Consider the following 17,387-nt stretch of genomic DNA (forward strand, 5'->3'; position numbering starts at 1 on the left):
TAACAAAACATTTGAAATAAGATCCTTTGTGATAAGTGTTTAATTTAAAAACACCCTATTTTAAGGTTTGCATTTTCAAAATACAGCAAATCAAGATAATTCATTAGCGGCGCCGGTGGTGTAGTGGTAAGCGTGATTACCTCTCATCCCAAATGGCCTGGGTTCAATCCCAACATCTCTGATCACGCCTTCCTTCGGAAGGGAAGTAAAGCCGTTGGTCCCCGGTTCCATGAGTTGATGGGTCGATAGATAGGTAGGGTAAATATGTGTGAGCTTGCCTCCCTGGCGTTGGTAGCATTGGTACTCAGTACGGAAATCAAAGAAAAAAAAAAGATAATTCATTCACAGCACGGCAAAATTTCACTTCTTATGCAATCGTAGCTATTGTAAAACGCAAGACCCTATGTGAAGAGAGCTAAATAATCTTCAAGATCGTCCCTCTTGTTTTGAGTTGTCATCAGTTGCATTGCATAACTGCATCGTGGAACTATTAACTAAACTTGTTTGTCTTTTATTTGCAGAAACCGTAATAAATAGTTTGACCTATTCCATTAACCAGCCGCAAGCGCTTTAAACAGCGTGAAAAGTGTAAACTACAACATGACCTATTGGAAGCAAATACAATATTAGATAGCGTAAGGCAAAAGCTGTAAATGTTCACATTCTAATAGATAAACACGTGGACTTTTTTGTGGAAGGAACTTGGTAAATTTCACATAATAGGTAGTTGATGAAAGTTGAACGTTGAGAGTTTCCTAGGTTGATTTATTGAAAGCTCCAATCCCGTGATATGGAGAATATTCTTATCTTTGAGGCTGTTGCATCCCACTGAAAATGCTTAGGTGCGTATACTGTTTCCTCATTTATTCGGAATTTGGCAGTTACTAATGAAAGAAAGAAATGAGTTATAAGCAAAATTATAATAATCACACATGCTTAAAAAATTACCTAGTAGTTCCAAAAAGTTATTTAACGTGTCTTGGTTGCGTTCTGTGCACGACAAAACGAACTTACACTGATTGTTCGTAAGTGTGAACACGTAGTTGATTGCGGTGAATAAGGGTTGAAACAGAGCCGGGTCGTATACTATATCCGCACCGACAAGTACATCTGGTTCAATCAATTGATTGATATTCGATGCATTGATATAGCTCCAGTCGAGATCCATCACACCGACTATTGAATCTCCATTATCGACCAAACATTTCACTAGTGGGTTATCAGTCTCGACCTTTGCGCCCTTGGGAAAGTTCATCTCAACGTTTTGCTTCAATGTGCCAATCACTGAGCCATGGCAATCGGATAGGATTATCATGGATGGTTCACAGTGTTTTGCCATGAATATTCCAGTCAGTCCGACTCCTGAACCAAGTTCTAATATATTTTTGCCGTGGAATTCTTCGGGGTTGTTGGTAATAAACTCACATAATGCTTTCGATGCTTGCCAACTACATAAACCCGTTGTTCCCTCCGATATGAATGCAGATGATTCCTTCAAAGTAATCACATCATTGCCAGGTAATTCGTAATGTTTGAAGCTGAATCCAGCTTGGTCCTCCATTCCTGATTGAGTTAGTAAACTACAATACCTCTCGTAAAGCTGATCGTGCTGTTCTACGTTCATCTTGTTCAGATGGTGTATAATATGCTTTAAAAATGCTATCTGGTATGCTACTTTCAAAGGATATTGAACCACGAGCGGATTATTCACCGTGATGTCTAATAACTTTTCTTGATCTTCCCAGCTGATGTCGTCTAGAAGGCCCTAAAAGAAGAAGAAGACAATTGTTACGAAAAGCTGCTCCTCGGTCACCAAAGGTCTACTCACGTGCCAATATATTTGATTAATAGGCGTACCACACAAAAAGTTCTGTCTAACTAGTGCTAGGGCATCATCAGAGCGCATGGTTTTATTTTTACATTTCTGAAACATTGCTGCTGGCGCGCTGCACCACTAGAAGTTTATGTCGATGACTGTGGCAATGGATGCCTCTCAAAGATCTGGCACAGGAGCTGGATTGCACAATGTAATTATTCCGATCGTGATAGGAATTCATATCCGACCGAGTAGCCCAAGCTTGTCTTATTACTAGTTGGAAAAGAAAATTGAACGCAATTTATACGTTCCTCAAACAATGCTAAATGTCAAACTACGACTCCACACAAATATTTGGATTTTAATTAATTGTCCATTTTTTATGGCAATTAAAAGGCAAGTTTATTTATAATTCTTGTTATTACAAGTGTTTTCATTCGAACGAGATTTTTTTTCTTTCAAGTACTTTATTATTAAATGAATTTTCGCGCAGAAGCGTGGTATTTACGTTGTCAAAATATTTTGCCACCAGATGATATACTGAGAAAATCTCCTATATCTCGCGTCACTTTTCAAATAGACCAATGTAACAAATATAAACAAATCGAGTTAAGCGATACAAACTATTGCTCTTCTGCCATTGTATGTGATACAAAAACATCCATCCAAATTTACTTTCATTTATTTAAGATAATCATTGATCAAAAATTGTCCAATGTACAGTTTGAAATGATGGGTGAATGATTGTTACTTCGGTCATTCGGACTGCCTAACATGATTGGTGCTCATTTTCTAAAGGCGGGGCCAATCTAAAGTTAGGTACTATACTCTGAAATCTGTGAAAGGGAATCCAGTATCATGTAGACAAAACGTCCAATGTAACACTCATTGATTATGTCATTGAGAAAAATCGTCCAATGTAACATGTCCGATGTACAACTTGACTTGTCAAAACGTCCTATGTGATTTTTTCTATGTTGTAGCATGAAATTCAAAGTAAAATTGTGATTTTACCGTTTCTTCTGAATTTTCAACGTTATTATATGCTGACTACATTAAAAATAGTAATGCAAAATGTATTGTTTTTAAACAGTTAAAATAATAATGTGTCGAACTTCAACTTCGATTTTCTCAAAATGGTGGATATGTTACATTGGTCTATTTGAAAAGTGACGCGAGATATGTTATTTGGTTTACGTCTGCCTTCGCACTAACTAGTTTGTATCTTTGTATGCATACAGATCGATTTGACAGTACTGTATGTCAGGATTTTCGTTTGAATTCACCACGACCAAGAGCAACAGCAAACAGCATCATAATTAGGTTTTGCACCGTCGGGGTTAACCTCAATCTGATGACAGTTTAGTGGTACTGTTTACGTGGACTTAGCCGATTTTTTCTTGGGTGGATTTTCTCGATAATTTTTCAGACTGCAGTGAGATGTAAACCACATTTCTGCAATGTTCACGAGCAACATCCTTGCAATGCGCTGTTCCTCGACAATTTTCAAGTTAAAATTCGGAAATTTTAGAATTTTTTTTCGAAAAAACGACTAAGTGCTTGTAAACAGTACATCTGAACTGTCAAAAAGGTTCAGCCGATTAACACTGAGTTCATTCGTGACGTCACGCTGCAGAACCTAATTAGGTTTTGCACCGTCGGGGTTAACCTCAATCTGATGACAGTTTAGTGGTACTGTTTACGTGGACTTAGCCGATTTTTTCTTGGGTGGATTTTCTCGATAATTTTTCAGACTGCAGTGAGATGCAAACCACACTTCTGCAATGTCCACGAGCAACATCCTTGCAATGCGCTGTTCCTCGACAATTTTCAAGTTAAAATTCGGAAATTTTAGAATTTTTTTTTTTGAAAAAACGACTAAGTGCTTGTAAACAGTACCCCTGAACTGTCAAAAAGGTTCAGCCGATTAACACTGAGTTCATTCGTGACGTCACGCTGCAGAACCTAATAGCAGCCAAATTAGGGTGACTATATGAAATCGATGTGTTGGGAACCATGATTGAATTCTAAAACACAACCGAGCACATAACTGGAGGGAGAACTAAAGTATTTTTTAATGTTTTAGCAATGTAGAATAAGAATGGGTTTTAAATTCTATGCTTGTATGAAAAACATGCTTTAAGAGGAAGTTCACCGCCCCAAAAATAATTTTTTTCGGTTCGTTTTTAATTTAATTAAAAAATGGGAAAAATTATAAAAATTCCAACGAAATCCGATTTTTCCTTAGATTCTTGAATTCTAGAGTTTACATGTAACAATATTTTTTCTATGTCATCATGAAGAATTCAGTGCTAACATTTGAAAACGGCACAAAAGCCATTTGTAAACAAATGGTTTGTGGGCCCTTTACTCACTACTTGAAGTACACCCACGCGACACAACAGCAACATCGGGTAGGGGAAATTTTCCCCTTCCTGACGATGCTGTTGGTTTGCGTGGGCGTTCTTCGGGTAGCGAGTAAAGGGCCCACAAACCATTTGTTTACAAATGACTTTTGCGCCGTTTTCAAATGTTAGCACTGAATTGAATCCTCAGCAAAACCGAAAGGTCGGTGTTTTGTGGTTTTTTGAGTTCAACTTTGTGCCATGATCAGGGCTCTACAATTTCGAAGCTCTAAAATGAACTCGTGTTTTGTTTCTCTCATACGTACGTGTTCGACGCTTCATTTATATAACGCCTAGCTAGACTATCAGCAAGAAACGAAAATAAAAAAGCAGGACGCTTAGAAGGAAAGGCTGGCTGTGGAACTTCTCGTCGTTGCTTTGCTCATCGCTTTCAATGTAACTAACGTCGATTTTCTAGTTAAACGAAACCTCATTATGGCTTTCAATCCCCTTTCACGAACACTCTATCACCGCTCTTTCAATTTGTTTAAAATGCGTTATGTCCCGTTTTCGATCATTTTTTTTGATAAATATATATATATAGATGGAAGATAAATTAAAAATATGACGTGTAATCTTCAAGTGTTTTGACGTGAGAAATGCTTTAAATGTGTTATTTCATTTTCCGTCATATACGTCATGAAACCTCTGTTGATGTGTTTCATGAAAGAGAAAACTATCCAAGTCGAGCGCTCTTTCGCTCATCCGTTTCGACGAAGTTCGAAAGCAAGACCAATGGAGCGACGGGAGAAAGAGAGACAAGCGATTGAACATTTGTTTGTGCACGCCGACTGAGGTTCTAGAATGCTGCGAAGCTGTTCGACTTTAACAGAAAAAGAAAGCCAGAACTGGCCCAGAAGTCTCTTCGTCGCATCGATTTGGTCGATTGAAGCTGATATTATGACGCCCTGGCCATGATGACTTACAAAAAATGTTTTTGCATGTGATTTTTTTTTAATTTGAAAAAAAAAATGATTGTTTTAGATTTTTGATGTCTTTTTCCAATATTTTTAGAAAATCAAACGTTTTTTTTCGGAGTGGTGAACTTCCCCTCAATACTATGTTCAAACCACAGAGTTATACCAACCGGTAGAAACCTGAGTACTGTGAACCCAGCCGATTTTATTTTTCAAGTGAGCTAGAAAACATCTTGAAAATTTTCCGAAGTTTCAAATTGTTTTGCTGAAACAGCTCACGAAATTGTATATACATGCTGTCAAATGAACTCTTGGCTCCTCCTCCTCTGCTCCAGAAATAACGTATACATGGTGATGGGAGTGCACCTGCCATAAAGCTCACATGACTCTTATAAAGTTTGATTACATTCTTGTTTCAGCAACCCAGTTTTGGCATTAATATCAAATAAAAACACTTTTTCGAGCATCACGCTCGATGATTTACATTATCCGCCTACTAAGGTTGATGTTTCGACAGTTTCATAATTATAATTCTTAATTTGTTTTCAGTAGGTGGCAACACCTTTACTTGTGGTTCAAAAAGTAACTACCTACGTGAATTCTGAGCTCTTGTGGTATAACGGTAGTACAATCACAAACGAAGTGACAGACGGAGCGGCTCGAAAACTTTGGTGACTAACCTGCTATTGCAATTTTTCAGTGTACCACATGGCAACACCACTACTACTGGATTGTACCACATGGCAACACTACTACTGGATTGAACTAGCAATTTCACCAAATGTACTAGAATGTTTTGGTTCTATCTCTTTCACTCTACTCAAAACTGAAATGCATAAAAAAATGACAAAATGATACGCACTCTTTGCACACTGTCAAAGAATCATTGTACACAAAATCAACTTTGTGCAAAACCAAAACAAAAATACTATCCCATCTGGTGGATGATGGCAGAAGCTTCTAAGAAAATTCTATTACAGTGAACCACATTATTTTAATTGATTTCTTCGCCAGTTAGTCGTCTGTCACTTCGTTTGTGGTACAATCATGTACATACGTCGGGTGGGACTTATTTTTCAAAATCGATCGGGGACATGTTTTCCCATGTGGTAAATGATTATTGGGACTTATTAAGTAACATATAAAAGTTTGGATTTTTCGTTGACATTTAGAGGTGGCACAAAAGGTTGAAGTCCAAAATTTTGCCCATTTTGCGATATCTTCACTCGTTCTCGAGAAATATGGCATAGTGATGTTTCCGCATATGGGCTTCCGCTTACATATTGCTATATCGCAAGTATGCAGTACAATATGCAGCATGAGTAAATATGAGAATAAGAGAGAATAAAAGAAAGTGGAAGAGAAAGAGAGATAGAAAATCTGAAAAACGAGGGAAATGGTAAACTCTCTCTCTAAATAGAAATTCAAGCGAACAACTTCTTATTCTTTCCTTTATTTAACGTCGGTCTCTGTTCCTGCAATCTAGTGCCAATCACCGACGGACATCGATTGCCATCCATTGACACCTGCGTAGGAGGATATCGCACCCATTCAACAACACACATGGGCCGGGACCAACGGCTTTACTTCCCTTCCGAAGGAAGACGTGACCAGAGATTTTTATGCCTCAGAAAAATCCCACCGACCTCGACTGGGATTGAACCCAGACCCACTGGGGTGTTAGAAAGCAGTCACGCTTACCACTACACCACCGGCGCCTGCTCAAGCGAAGGATTTCGAGTTATGGTAGTACCTAAATGTGCATGGGAAATGTGGTCGAAGGAGCCTAGATACCGTCTGTGGGATAAGTTGACTGTATTTGAAATGTGATCTGATTACAGCGTTGAGTATTAGGAATACATATCAATAATTCGACAGTGAGCATGCATAAGGGCGTAAACGCGATGATTGATTCTCTTCATCGATTTTCTCTTTTAGTAATAACTCGCTTGGATTAACGTTTCTCGGTGCGTTTGATGGTGATTTTGATTGCCAATACAACCTGTTACAGCACTACATTGAACAAATTCTAGAAAATTGTTTCGCTTAGCTGTAGCAATGCAAAGAGAAAACCGATGAAAATAATCGACCATCGCGTATAGGCTCTTACGCATGCTCACTAGACTGATGCAAAATTTGAAATTTTCGCTCCACAGTGCTCAAGTGGATCCAAATTGGGCCTTGATTAGCCTCCAAAAATTTAAACTCATTTAGTGAGAAACTGACTTGGCACAAACCATTTGAAGTTTATATGGGAATTACTATGGAGAAGCCATAATTTTGTTCATATCTATCTCCAAATTCACTAGTTCACTCTACTTTAGAAAATGATAGCTGAGCTTGTTGAAAATTTTCTCAGCTACAACTTTATCCAGACCACTTTTCGATCAAATGTAAGGAACAAAAATTATTAATGATTCAAGTCACTGATGTCTTATGTCATTGGTGTTTATGGCGCGTAGAATAGAGGACAAAAATAATGGCTACTATGTCACACTGCAGAATATAGTGTTGCTCACAATACAGTAGCTTAATCTTGCCATAAGATTATCAATCTCTTAAACACGTTTGGCTGAAAAACGATTTTCTGCAAAGTTGTATATTGTAAATGTAAAATTCCCATATGAATAGCAATAGAATTTGTTAACAGTACAATATGTAAAAAGGCTAGAAGGCAATGAACAAAAAATTTAGTTTTCCCATAGTAATTTCAATATAAACTTCAAATGGTTTGTGCCCAGTCAGTTTCTTATCAAATCAGTTTAAACTTTCGGAGGCTAATTTGGACCCGATTTGAAACCGTTTGAACACTGTGGAGCGAAAATTTCAAATTTTGTATCAGTCTAATGGTCACTGTCGAATTGTTCTTTTCTTCATGGAAAGGTTTTGTTTATGAAGATTTACATTTACAGCTAGGTTTTACAAATTATCCTTGTTGCGACTTATGCTTCCATTGCCATTTTCAATCATCATGATGTCTATTTACGCGTGATTGTTTATGATCTCCAAATTAATGATTTACTATGTTACTTCCATAAATATAGGGTTCAAGACCCAGGAAAATTCAAAAACACAAGGAAAGCAGTAATTTATACCATGTTTATAAAAAAATATGATCTTTGTTCCCATGTAAGATATTGCGGTGCTCATCGCTTTCTCCCTGTTAAGTGGGGCCATATTATAAAACCAAGTCGAAACGACTGTTTTCATACAAGCGTTCATACGAATAACGTTTTGTTTCGACTTCCCCAATGAGTCCTGTGATCTCTAAGGTTTAAAGGGAGGTGACTATGTCGTTCCTTATCGTGAAGATTTTAATTAATAATGTCAAGACCAATTAGTACTTCACGTAGATACCACGTGTGTGACGTATGTTTATAACTAAAGAGTTAAAAATCTGGAGATCTCCAGATGATCCAGTTCAAATGCTATGACTCAATGATTACAATGGTAACATAAGTCAAATAAGAATAATTAACAATACAATGTATGATAAACCAAACTTTAATAACTTGATAAAAAGAACAATTCTCATTTATTTTTTCGAAGGAACGCATCAGTTTTTGTAAACAATGCATTTGATCGTCGGTTTGGCGTAACTGATAGCTCGCCCACGCATATTTTTTTTTCGTCTGTTCGGGACATAAATCCACTGCGACCAGTTATTTGATCTATTGTGGTATACCCCGTGTCCTTTGTTTAGTGCATGTCGTATTACCAACAATCAATACGAAACTAACGATTCTAAATTGGCTCACTACTTGACTAGCCTATTGGTCCCAAGCAAACGATTAACGTACCATATTCTAGTCGAAATTATAGTACTACGCAATGTTTGTTTTGATTCGCTATGAAAGTTTGACAGGTAAAATGAGGGGTTATTGGTTTTTCTTATGTTTCGAGGGGTGAATCGATAGCTTGGGACCGAAGAGAGTACCAGAGCTGAGCCAAAAAGTTGAGCACGTTATTTCGGGACCTTCTAGTCTTAGAGTTACCTCTATGGTATTACTCCATCACTATTGAGAAATGAAGAAGTAATCGGTTTTGATACAGTTGCCATTCTTGCCTTTATCGCAAGGATCCGACTTTAATTGTAAGGTCCCGCTCTTTATACCCCTTGGAGTGTTGGAACACCCTCCAAAGGCGCGCCCCTTTTGCTACACTGGCTTGACGAAATAAATAAATAAAAAAAAATATATTTTATTTGAAAAAGTTCATCGTTCGACATTTTGGTCTTAGGTCTCTGGCGCCACATCTGAATGTAAACGAAAAAATCTAAATTTTTGATACATTAGTTAATTAGTCCTAATAATCATTTACAACATGAGAAAACATGTCCCAGAACGACTTTGGAAAATAAACCCCACCCTATGGGGCACCGCCCAAGTAACCAAAAGTTCTGATAAAAAGCTATTTGTGGCTTAAGCAGCTTGGTTGGTGGTGGTCTATAGAATTCTAAGCAGTCTCATTTTTAAGTCGTTATAAGAACTTGAAAGTTCCGGTATCATAATTGAAGAGCATTCTTAGCAGCTTCTGGCGGACCTTGAAATAAACTTTTAGAAAATAAATTAAAAAAGTTTTTTGTCCTCTACACCAAAATTCTAAATTCAGTTCGCACTTTTATGAAAGTTATTTCTAAAGGCAGGTGTATTGATTTATCACAACATTAGTAGTAGAATTGGAGCTTGTTTGAGATATAATAAAGTGAGCTGTTGTCCCGCCTACTGTTGGAGTTTTCAGTGCCAGCTGACTGACTTGAATACGAAACACAACACCTTGATGAATTTTAAATTGGTGTTTGCCCGCATGGTATTCCAACACATTTGTGGCGCAGTGGTTAGCGTTCGTAGATTGCATGCCCGAATACACGGGTTCGAATCCAGGAAACCTTTAATTTATTTTATGTTTGGGTAGAATGTTGATGCACTGCATAAATATAAGAATTATGATTTATTCGGGCCACTGATCATTTCATATTTACGTACATTAAATTTTGTTACTAATAAATCGTTGAATGCGGAACTTTTGGTTACTTGGGCGTTCACCGCGCGATCCAATGCAGGAATGAGCGCGCTGTTTTTTTTCTTTGTTTAATATTTATTTATTTATTTAGATATATTGTTAATATTACATGGTTGAAAAGCTTTCTGAGTGTGTTGATTTATTTCCTTTATAATTGCTTATCTTTTAACATATTCACGTATTTAGACTACTACTTGTAGACTTTATCAGTGCCAAGTACTCAACACAGAGGGGGCGACTCTATCTACAATGCAGGAAAAATTGTGTTTTGCAGTGTTTAGCTGCGCGCACGCTTAGTAGATTGATGGCGATTCTGAAGACTTCTTGCAAAAAGATGATGCACGATGCAATTAGATGCGAGAAATGAAAGAAGATTTTTCGAAGTTTGATTCGCTAGTGTGAGGTTTGTTGAGCATCTAGAATTGAGATTTAGATGTGAAGCTCCTCTTGCTCAACACCACGTTTAGAGGTACGACAAAATTAAAAGATTACAAGGTTGTTTATTATGTGATACATACTTTGATTCACATTAATTTTACATCAATGATGTATATTTTTGTTTTTCATTTCATTATGTTTATTTTTGATAACCTACGTAACCTTATATTTGGTAACCTAATTTACCAGCGCTCTGATGAGCGGTTGCGAGTGCTCGGAGAATGTGGCACTCTCGATAAAATTATCGATCGAGTCTTCGATGCGCTCTTGTATCGTCTTGCACCCGATGCGATGCAGTTCGCTTATCCTCGTGTTGAACAGGGCATTCCAGGATAGTCCTCAACAGCCGGTTTTGGACCAATTGCAGCTTCTTCTTAACACACACGTACCGCATACCAGCATGGCATAATTGACTACCGGAGCGATAGTCATGTTGTATGCTGCCAGTTTGTTCCGTCGCGACAGCCGGGACCGTCGGGATATCAACGGGTACATCGATTTCAGTAGCCTACTACACATGTTTTTTTTTAGCTTCTCGGTGTGGGCACTATACAGTCACTCGTCATCGATAGGTAGTTGACTTCATTTGACCAGTCAACGGGGTGGCCGTTAACTTGGATGAAGCAGTCAGATGGAGGTAGTAGCTTTGGTGATTTTTTTTTTTTTGTATTAATTTATTTGTACAGGCTCAATCGAATAAACTTTACAGAGCCGAGTTATCATTTGCATTATACATGATTAATGTCTTAAATCTAGAGTTAAAGGAATTGAACCGATTACTCGCGGTCGTCTCGAGGTTAGTGGAGATTTACAATTTTTTGGATGGGGAAAGGGAGAAGGAGGTTTGAAATATGATTTATTATACAAATATTTAATTAATCCTAAAACATGAATTTATTTCTATTCATCTTGAAGACAAACATTAAAAAAAAAAACTACACGCACAATACACAAACTAAACACAAGGTTAATCAAACTTACAATCTAAGGTTAGTATTCTTAAAGTAAACATATATGAGTTTCATAAACTCCAGATCACGTCTAGCCAAAATATCCCGAACTGGAACATTAGGTTGTCTACCTCGAGCCCGAAGGGAATCGCACAGCTCAGATCTGACTCCACGATGCTCAGCACAAGACCAAAGGATGTGATCGGCGTCTTGGTAACCTTGTCCACATTCACAGAGATTGCTGTCTCCCAGCCCAACACGAAACAAGTGAGCGTTTAATGAATAGTGATTGGACATGAGGCGAGACATCAGACGAATGAAGTCTCGACCCACATCCAACCCCTTGAACCAAGGACTCTTCGACACCTTAGGGATGATCGAGAATAGCCATCGTCCCAAACTTCCTTCACTCCATTTATTTTGCCAGCTGGCGAGCGACTGTTGACGATAAATGAAGAAAAATTCATTGTAGGCGATTTGTCGATCGTAAATATCGCCTTGCATAGCGCCCACCTTAGCAAGTGAGTCCGCCTTCTCATTGCCCGGAATCGAGCAATGAGATGGGACCCATGCAAAGGTGATGACAAAAGATCTTAAAGATAAAGCACTCAGAAGCTCTCGTATTTTCATGAGAAAATACGAGGAGTGCTTTACCGGCCTCATGGATCGAATAGCCTCGACAGAACTGAGACTATCCGTAAAAATAAAATAGTGATCTGGTGCAAGTGAGGCGATCGTTTCTAGCGCATAGTGTATTGCCGCCAGTTCCGCAACATATACGGAACAAGGAGCTTGAAGCATTCGAGAGGCGCTATGAAATTCGTTAAAAATACCAAAACCAGCGGACGACTCTATTAGTGATCCATCTGTGAAGAACGATCTTGCGGAATCAACTTGGCCAAACTTTGCAGCGTAAATTGACGGAACAATCATGGAACGATGATGTTCTGGGATTCCACGAATCTCCCGCGTCATAGATAAATCAAAACTAACTGAATTGCCGAAGTCGGAGAAGCATACACGATGGGGATTATGCTGTGAAGGGCTGACATCCTGAGTTATGTACACGTAGTACAATGACATAAAACGAGTTTGAGGGTTTAGCTCAAGAAGCTTCTCAAAGTTTTCGATTACCAGTGGGTTCATAACTTCACAACGGGTGACGAGCCTGAGGGACAATTCCGAAAACCGATCCGATAGTGGCAACACGCCCGCCAACACTTCGAGACTCATCGTATGAGTCGAGTGCATGCATCCTAACGCGATACGAAGACAACGATACTGGATACGTTCCAGTTTGATGATGTGAGTTTTAGCCGCCGACTGGAAGCAAAAACTACCGTATTCTAAAACCGATAAAATCGTTGTCCGGTACAACGTTAGAAGATCTTGCGGATGAGCTCCCCACCACGTTCCGGTAATTGTTCGGAGAAAATTGATCCTTTGTTGGCATTTTCGTCTCAGATACTCAATGTGGGATCTCCAGGTGCATTTGGAATCGAACCAGACCCCAAGATATTTGAAAGACATGGAATGAGTGATCGGCTTACCCAAAAGTTGAAGCTTCGGTTGTGCTGGGCTATGCTTCCTAGAAAAAACGACCAACTCAGTTTTCTCCGTGGAGAATTCGATACCTAGCTGGATAGCCCAAGTAGACAAATTGTCTAAGGTATTCTGTAAGGGTCCTTGCAGGTTGACCCCTTTGGGCCCTGTCGTAGACACTATGCCATCATCTGCAAGTTGTCTCAACGTGCAGTTGTCACTTAGACAATTGTCAATTTCTCTGACATAGAAATTGTACAAAAGGGGGCTTAAACATGAGCCCTGGGGGAGACCCATGTAACTAAATCGAGAAGCTGTAGAGTTTCCATGAGAAAAGCTCATATGTTTCTCTGACAGCAAATTGTACAAAAAGTTATTAATTAATGGGGAAAGGCCACAAGCGTGGAGTTTGTCTGAAAGGACTTCAACCGATACTGAATCAAAAGCCCCCTTAATATCCAAGAACACAGAAGCCATTTGCTCTTTTTTTGCAAAAGCCAACTGGATTTCTGTGGAAAGCAAAGCGAGACAGTCGTTCGTTCCCTTACCCCTACGGAAACCAAATTGAGTATCTGAGAGTAGGTGGTTCGTCTCAACCCATTTGTCGAGGCGAAAAAGGATCATTTTCTCCAACAATTTTCGAATGCACGATAACATCGCAATGGGACGATACGAGTTATGATCTGACGCGGGTTTTCCAGGCTTTTTAATGGCTATAACTCTCACTCGCCTCCAATCATCTGGAACAATATTGAACTCCAGGAACTGACAAAACAAGTTCAACATGCGCCTCTTAGCGACGTCTGGGAGGTTCTTCAACAAGTCGAACTTGATCCTATCAGCCCCCGGAGCCGAATTGCGACACGAAAGGAGCGCGAGTGAGAGCTCCAGCATTGAAAAAGGCTGGCTGATCTCGTCTACCGAATTCGTCGTTTCGCGAGGAATCATCTGTGCCGGCACGGAATCAGGACATACTTTTCGCGCGAACTTGAGAATCCACCGATCCGAGTACTCCTCGCTCTCGTTGTTTGAAGACCGGTTACGCATCCTTCGCGCCGTGTTCCAAAGCGTATTCATCGACGTTTCGCGCGATAAACCGTCCACGAATTGCCGCCAGTATCCGCGTTTCTTGGCTTTGATGAGGTTCTTGAGTTCGTGTTCAAGAGTCGAGTACGCTTCGAAATACTCGGGTGTTCCGCGTTTCCGGAAAAGCTTAAACGCGTCGGACTTTTTACGATAAACCTCAGTGCATTGCTGGTCCCACCAAGGGGTAGGAGGTTTCCTACGAAAAGACGTTCCTGGAACCGGCCGAGTTTGAGCTCGAAGCGCGCTGTCCAAGATCAGATTGGAGAGGAAGTTATATTCCTCCAACGGTGGAAGCTCTTCTACCGACGACACGGCTTCATCTATCGCGGTCTTGAACGTTGTCCAATCGATATTACGGGTGAGGTCGTACGCGACGTTAACGGATTCCGACGAATTGAACCCACTGGCAATCGAAATGCCGATCGGCAAGTGATCACTACCGTGGGGATCCTGGATCACATTCCACGTGCAATCCAACGATAATGAATTAGAGCAAAGTGTGAGGTCTAATCTACTTCCATTTGAGGATGCACCAGCCAGACGTGTTACTTCTCCATTGTTAAGAATTGTCATATTGAAGTTATCACAGAGGTCATATATCAAAGTAGAACGGTTGTCATCATACAGTTCCCCCCAGCCTGTACCGTGGGAGTTAAAATCTCCCATAATCAACCGTGGAGTAGGAAGAACTGAACAGATATCTGAAAGTTGTTTTTGACTAATCGAAACTCGGGGAGGAATATACACAGAAGCAATACAAAGGCTCTTGCCTTTAACAAAAGCCTGACATGCGACAACTTCAATACCTGGAAATTGTGGAAGATTCACTCTATAGAAGGAATGGCACTTTTTGATCCCCAAAAGTACTCCTCCTCCACGCGAATCCTCACGATCCAGTCGAATAATGTTAAAATCATGAAAAGGAAGATCGATATCTGAAGAGAGCCAAGTTTCACACAGAGCAAATGCATCACAATCATTATTGTGAACCAAAAACTTAAACGATTCTATCTTAGGAATAAGACTTCGACAATTCCACTGTAGAACAGTGATCAAATCCCCGACCTCGTTTGGAAAATTATCCATCGAAGGAGATGATTGCTGCAAGGAGGGGCCACTTCAATGTCAACTGCTTCAAGAGGGTTTTCACAGTAGGAAGCATTGCCAGAACAATGCTTTTCAGAGGATCAGAAATATCGAGGTAATTGAGGATACTGTCCACAATGTTATCAAATGAGAACAACCCAGATGAAGAAGGGGCTTGTGTTCTGAAAATTGGGGCATCGGGGGTTTTGGATGTCCCCGGGAGAGGTGGAAAATCCTGGGTATAATCAGTTCTGCGGAACCCAGGAGGAGTAGAAGTCTCCTTTTTTCCACCACTCCTTGATTTGGGCAAGCTGATTTGGGGTTCTTGATCTGCAATTTTCCGCGAACGGATGCGTTTTCGTTTCCGTGCAGAACCTTCCGGAAAACTGAAAGAAACTCCCTCCTCAGCCAAGTCAGAGCCAGACTCGTCATCTGACAAAAGAGCGAAGGGATTTGTTTCGTTGGTCGATGGCTTGGCTGTCTTAAGCATTTCTGCAAAAGACCGCCTGGAACGTTCTTTAAGAGAGCGCTCTAGTTTTTCCCCACGTTGTTTGTACACCGGACACGACGAGAGACCATGAGGAGGAGATCCTTTGCAGTACACGCATTTTGGTGCCGTGACTGTGCAGGCGCCATCCTCGTGCTTCTCCCCGCATTTGGAACAGCGTGCCTTGCTGCCACAGTGAGAGGCCGTATGTCCCAACTGTTTGCAGTTTTGGCAGATCATGACCCGAGGAACAAACAAGCGCACAGGTAGCCGAAGTTTTCCCAACTCGATGTACTGAGGAAGGGCTGAACCAGAAAAGGTCACGCGAAACGAGTCTGTGGGGGTAAAACTCTTTTTACCCTCGCTGACAGATACTGAGCCCAGTTTTTGGACATCCAGTATCTTCACCCGGGGGAGCAAGGGGTTCTTGAAACGGCCAACCGCCTGCTTCTCCAAGATTTCGGGGGTCAGACTCGCTTCGGTGACCACACCTTCGATCTCCACATCACGAGCTGGTATGTAAACCCTGTACTCAATCGTAAAGAGCTGGGAGGCAGCAATCTCGTTAGCCTGCTTCAGGTTAGAAACGACAACACGAAGTTTATTATGCCTAACCTTCGTGATTTCGGTCACGGCCGAGTATCGCTTCGTCAGATCAGTGGAAATTTGCATCAAGTTCAAAGGTTTGTTTTTGGGCTGAAAGTAGACAACCCATGGCCCAGTCGAGTCATCTGGATAGGCTCGCGATCGGGGGCTTTTCTGAGACGAACCATGAATGACAGGACGTTTTCGTCTTTTCTTGCCATCGAGTGGCAAACTGGTGTCATCTTCCGACAAAATGTCCATATCGTCTTCTGACGAGACGTCCATTTTGCCGTACTAGTGGGAGCGGTAAACGCTCTACCACTGAAACGATGCTTAAAACCACACAGACACAATAAACAGAAAAAAACTACAAACACAGAAACACAAAATTAAATTTAACTGATGGGCGAGAGAAAGAAACAGGAAAAAAAAACTTATCTGCTATACTACTACCACCGAGTGATTACACAGCAGCAGCGGAGCGACGCGCAGCGTGGGTGACCTTCGATGCGCGTGTGCGGGCGATCTTTGTAGTGGTGTGCTTGTATGAGGCTCGGCACTCAGCTGGACACACGATGATGGATGACCGGTATAAATGCGGAGGCAGATACTGACACTCGATGACGATGATCTGTGTGCAGGTATGCGTGATCACGCACCGATGAAGCGCAAATTGGTTTGCGAATATCCAATTGCAAGTGAACAATTTTCTTTCCGATGACGCCGAAAACCACTTTCTTCTCAGAAAAACTCACTTTCAGATAATTGTTTAGCCGGGTACTATGCCAGTAATCACTAAGCGAGAAAAAACTGATAATTTAAACCAACCGAATACCGAGAAAACTTCCGAAATACCGGAGCGCGAAACAAGTCGACTGCACTTCTTGCTAGGTCGCAGTGGGATGTTTTAGATGCACTTGTAGCTTTGGTGATGATCGATGTCGGAAGAGGATGGCTTGACTCTTGGTTTCGTTTACTTTGGGGTACGAGAAGTACGTCGTTACAGCGTTGGCCATGATGGCACCGTCATCTGCATACAGCGCCAGGCTCCAG

At 40.5% G+C, this 17,387-nt stretch overlaps 1 protein-coding gene across 1 annotated transcript; it reads right to left on the minus strand.

The window, feature by feature from the left end:
• Positions 1-481: 481 nt before the first annotated feature.
• On the minus strand, positions 482-2,367 carry LOC135697891 (protein-lysine N-methyltransferase EEF2KMT). The gene is made up of 3 exons (XM_065217745.1): positions 1,829-2,367; positions 949-1,765; positions 482-884 (listed from the first exon to the last, which is right to left on the minus strand). Exons 1-3 carry the CDS (start codon positions 1,931-1,933, stop codon positions 766-768), a joined length of 1,041 nt encoding a protein of 346 aa, XP_065073817.1. The 5' UTR covers positions 1,934-2,367; the 3' UTR covers positions 482-765.
• Between the last annotated feature and the right edge of the window lie 15,020 nt (positions 2,368-17,387).

The sequence above is a fragment of the Ochlerotatus camptorhynchus genome, unplaced genomic scaffold, assembly GCF_037179485.1.
Source record: "Ochlerotatus camptorhynchus isolate MF236.1 unplaced genomic scaffold, CSIRO-AGI_Acam_v1.1 ptg000079l, whole genome shotgun sequence".
NCBI lineage: Eukaryota > Metazoa > Arthropoda > Insecta > Diptera > Culicidae > Ochlerotatus > Ochlerotatus camptorhynchus.

Coding starts and splice junctions, on each gene's coding strand:
- LOC135697891 (XM_065217745.1), bottom strand. CDS start 1,933: ATGTTTCAGAAATGTAAAAATAAAACCATGCGCTCTGATGATGCCCTA. Junction 1,766..1,828: donor TTAATCAAATATATTGGCAC/GTGAGTAGACCT, acceptor TTCTTCTTTTAG/GGCCTTCTAGACGACATCAG. Junction 885..948: donor TAACTTTTTGGAACTACTAG/GTAATTTTTTAA, acceptor TTCTTTCATTAG/TAACTGCCAAATTCCGAATA.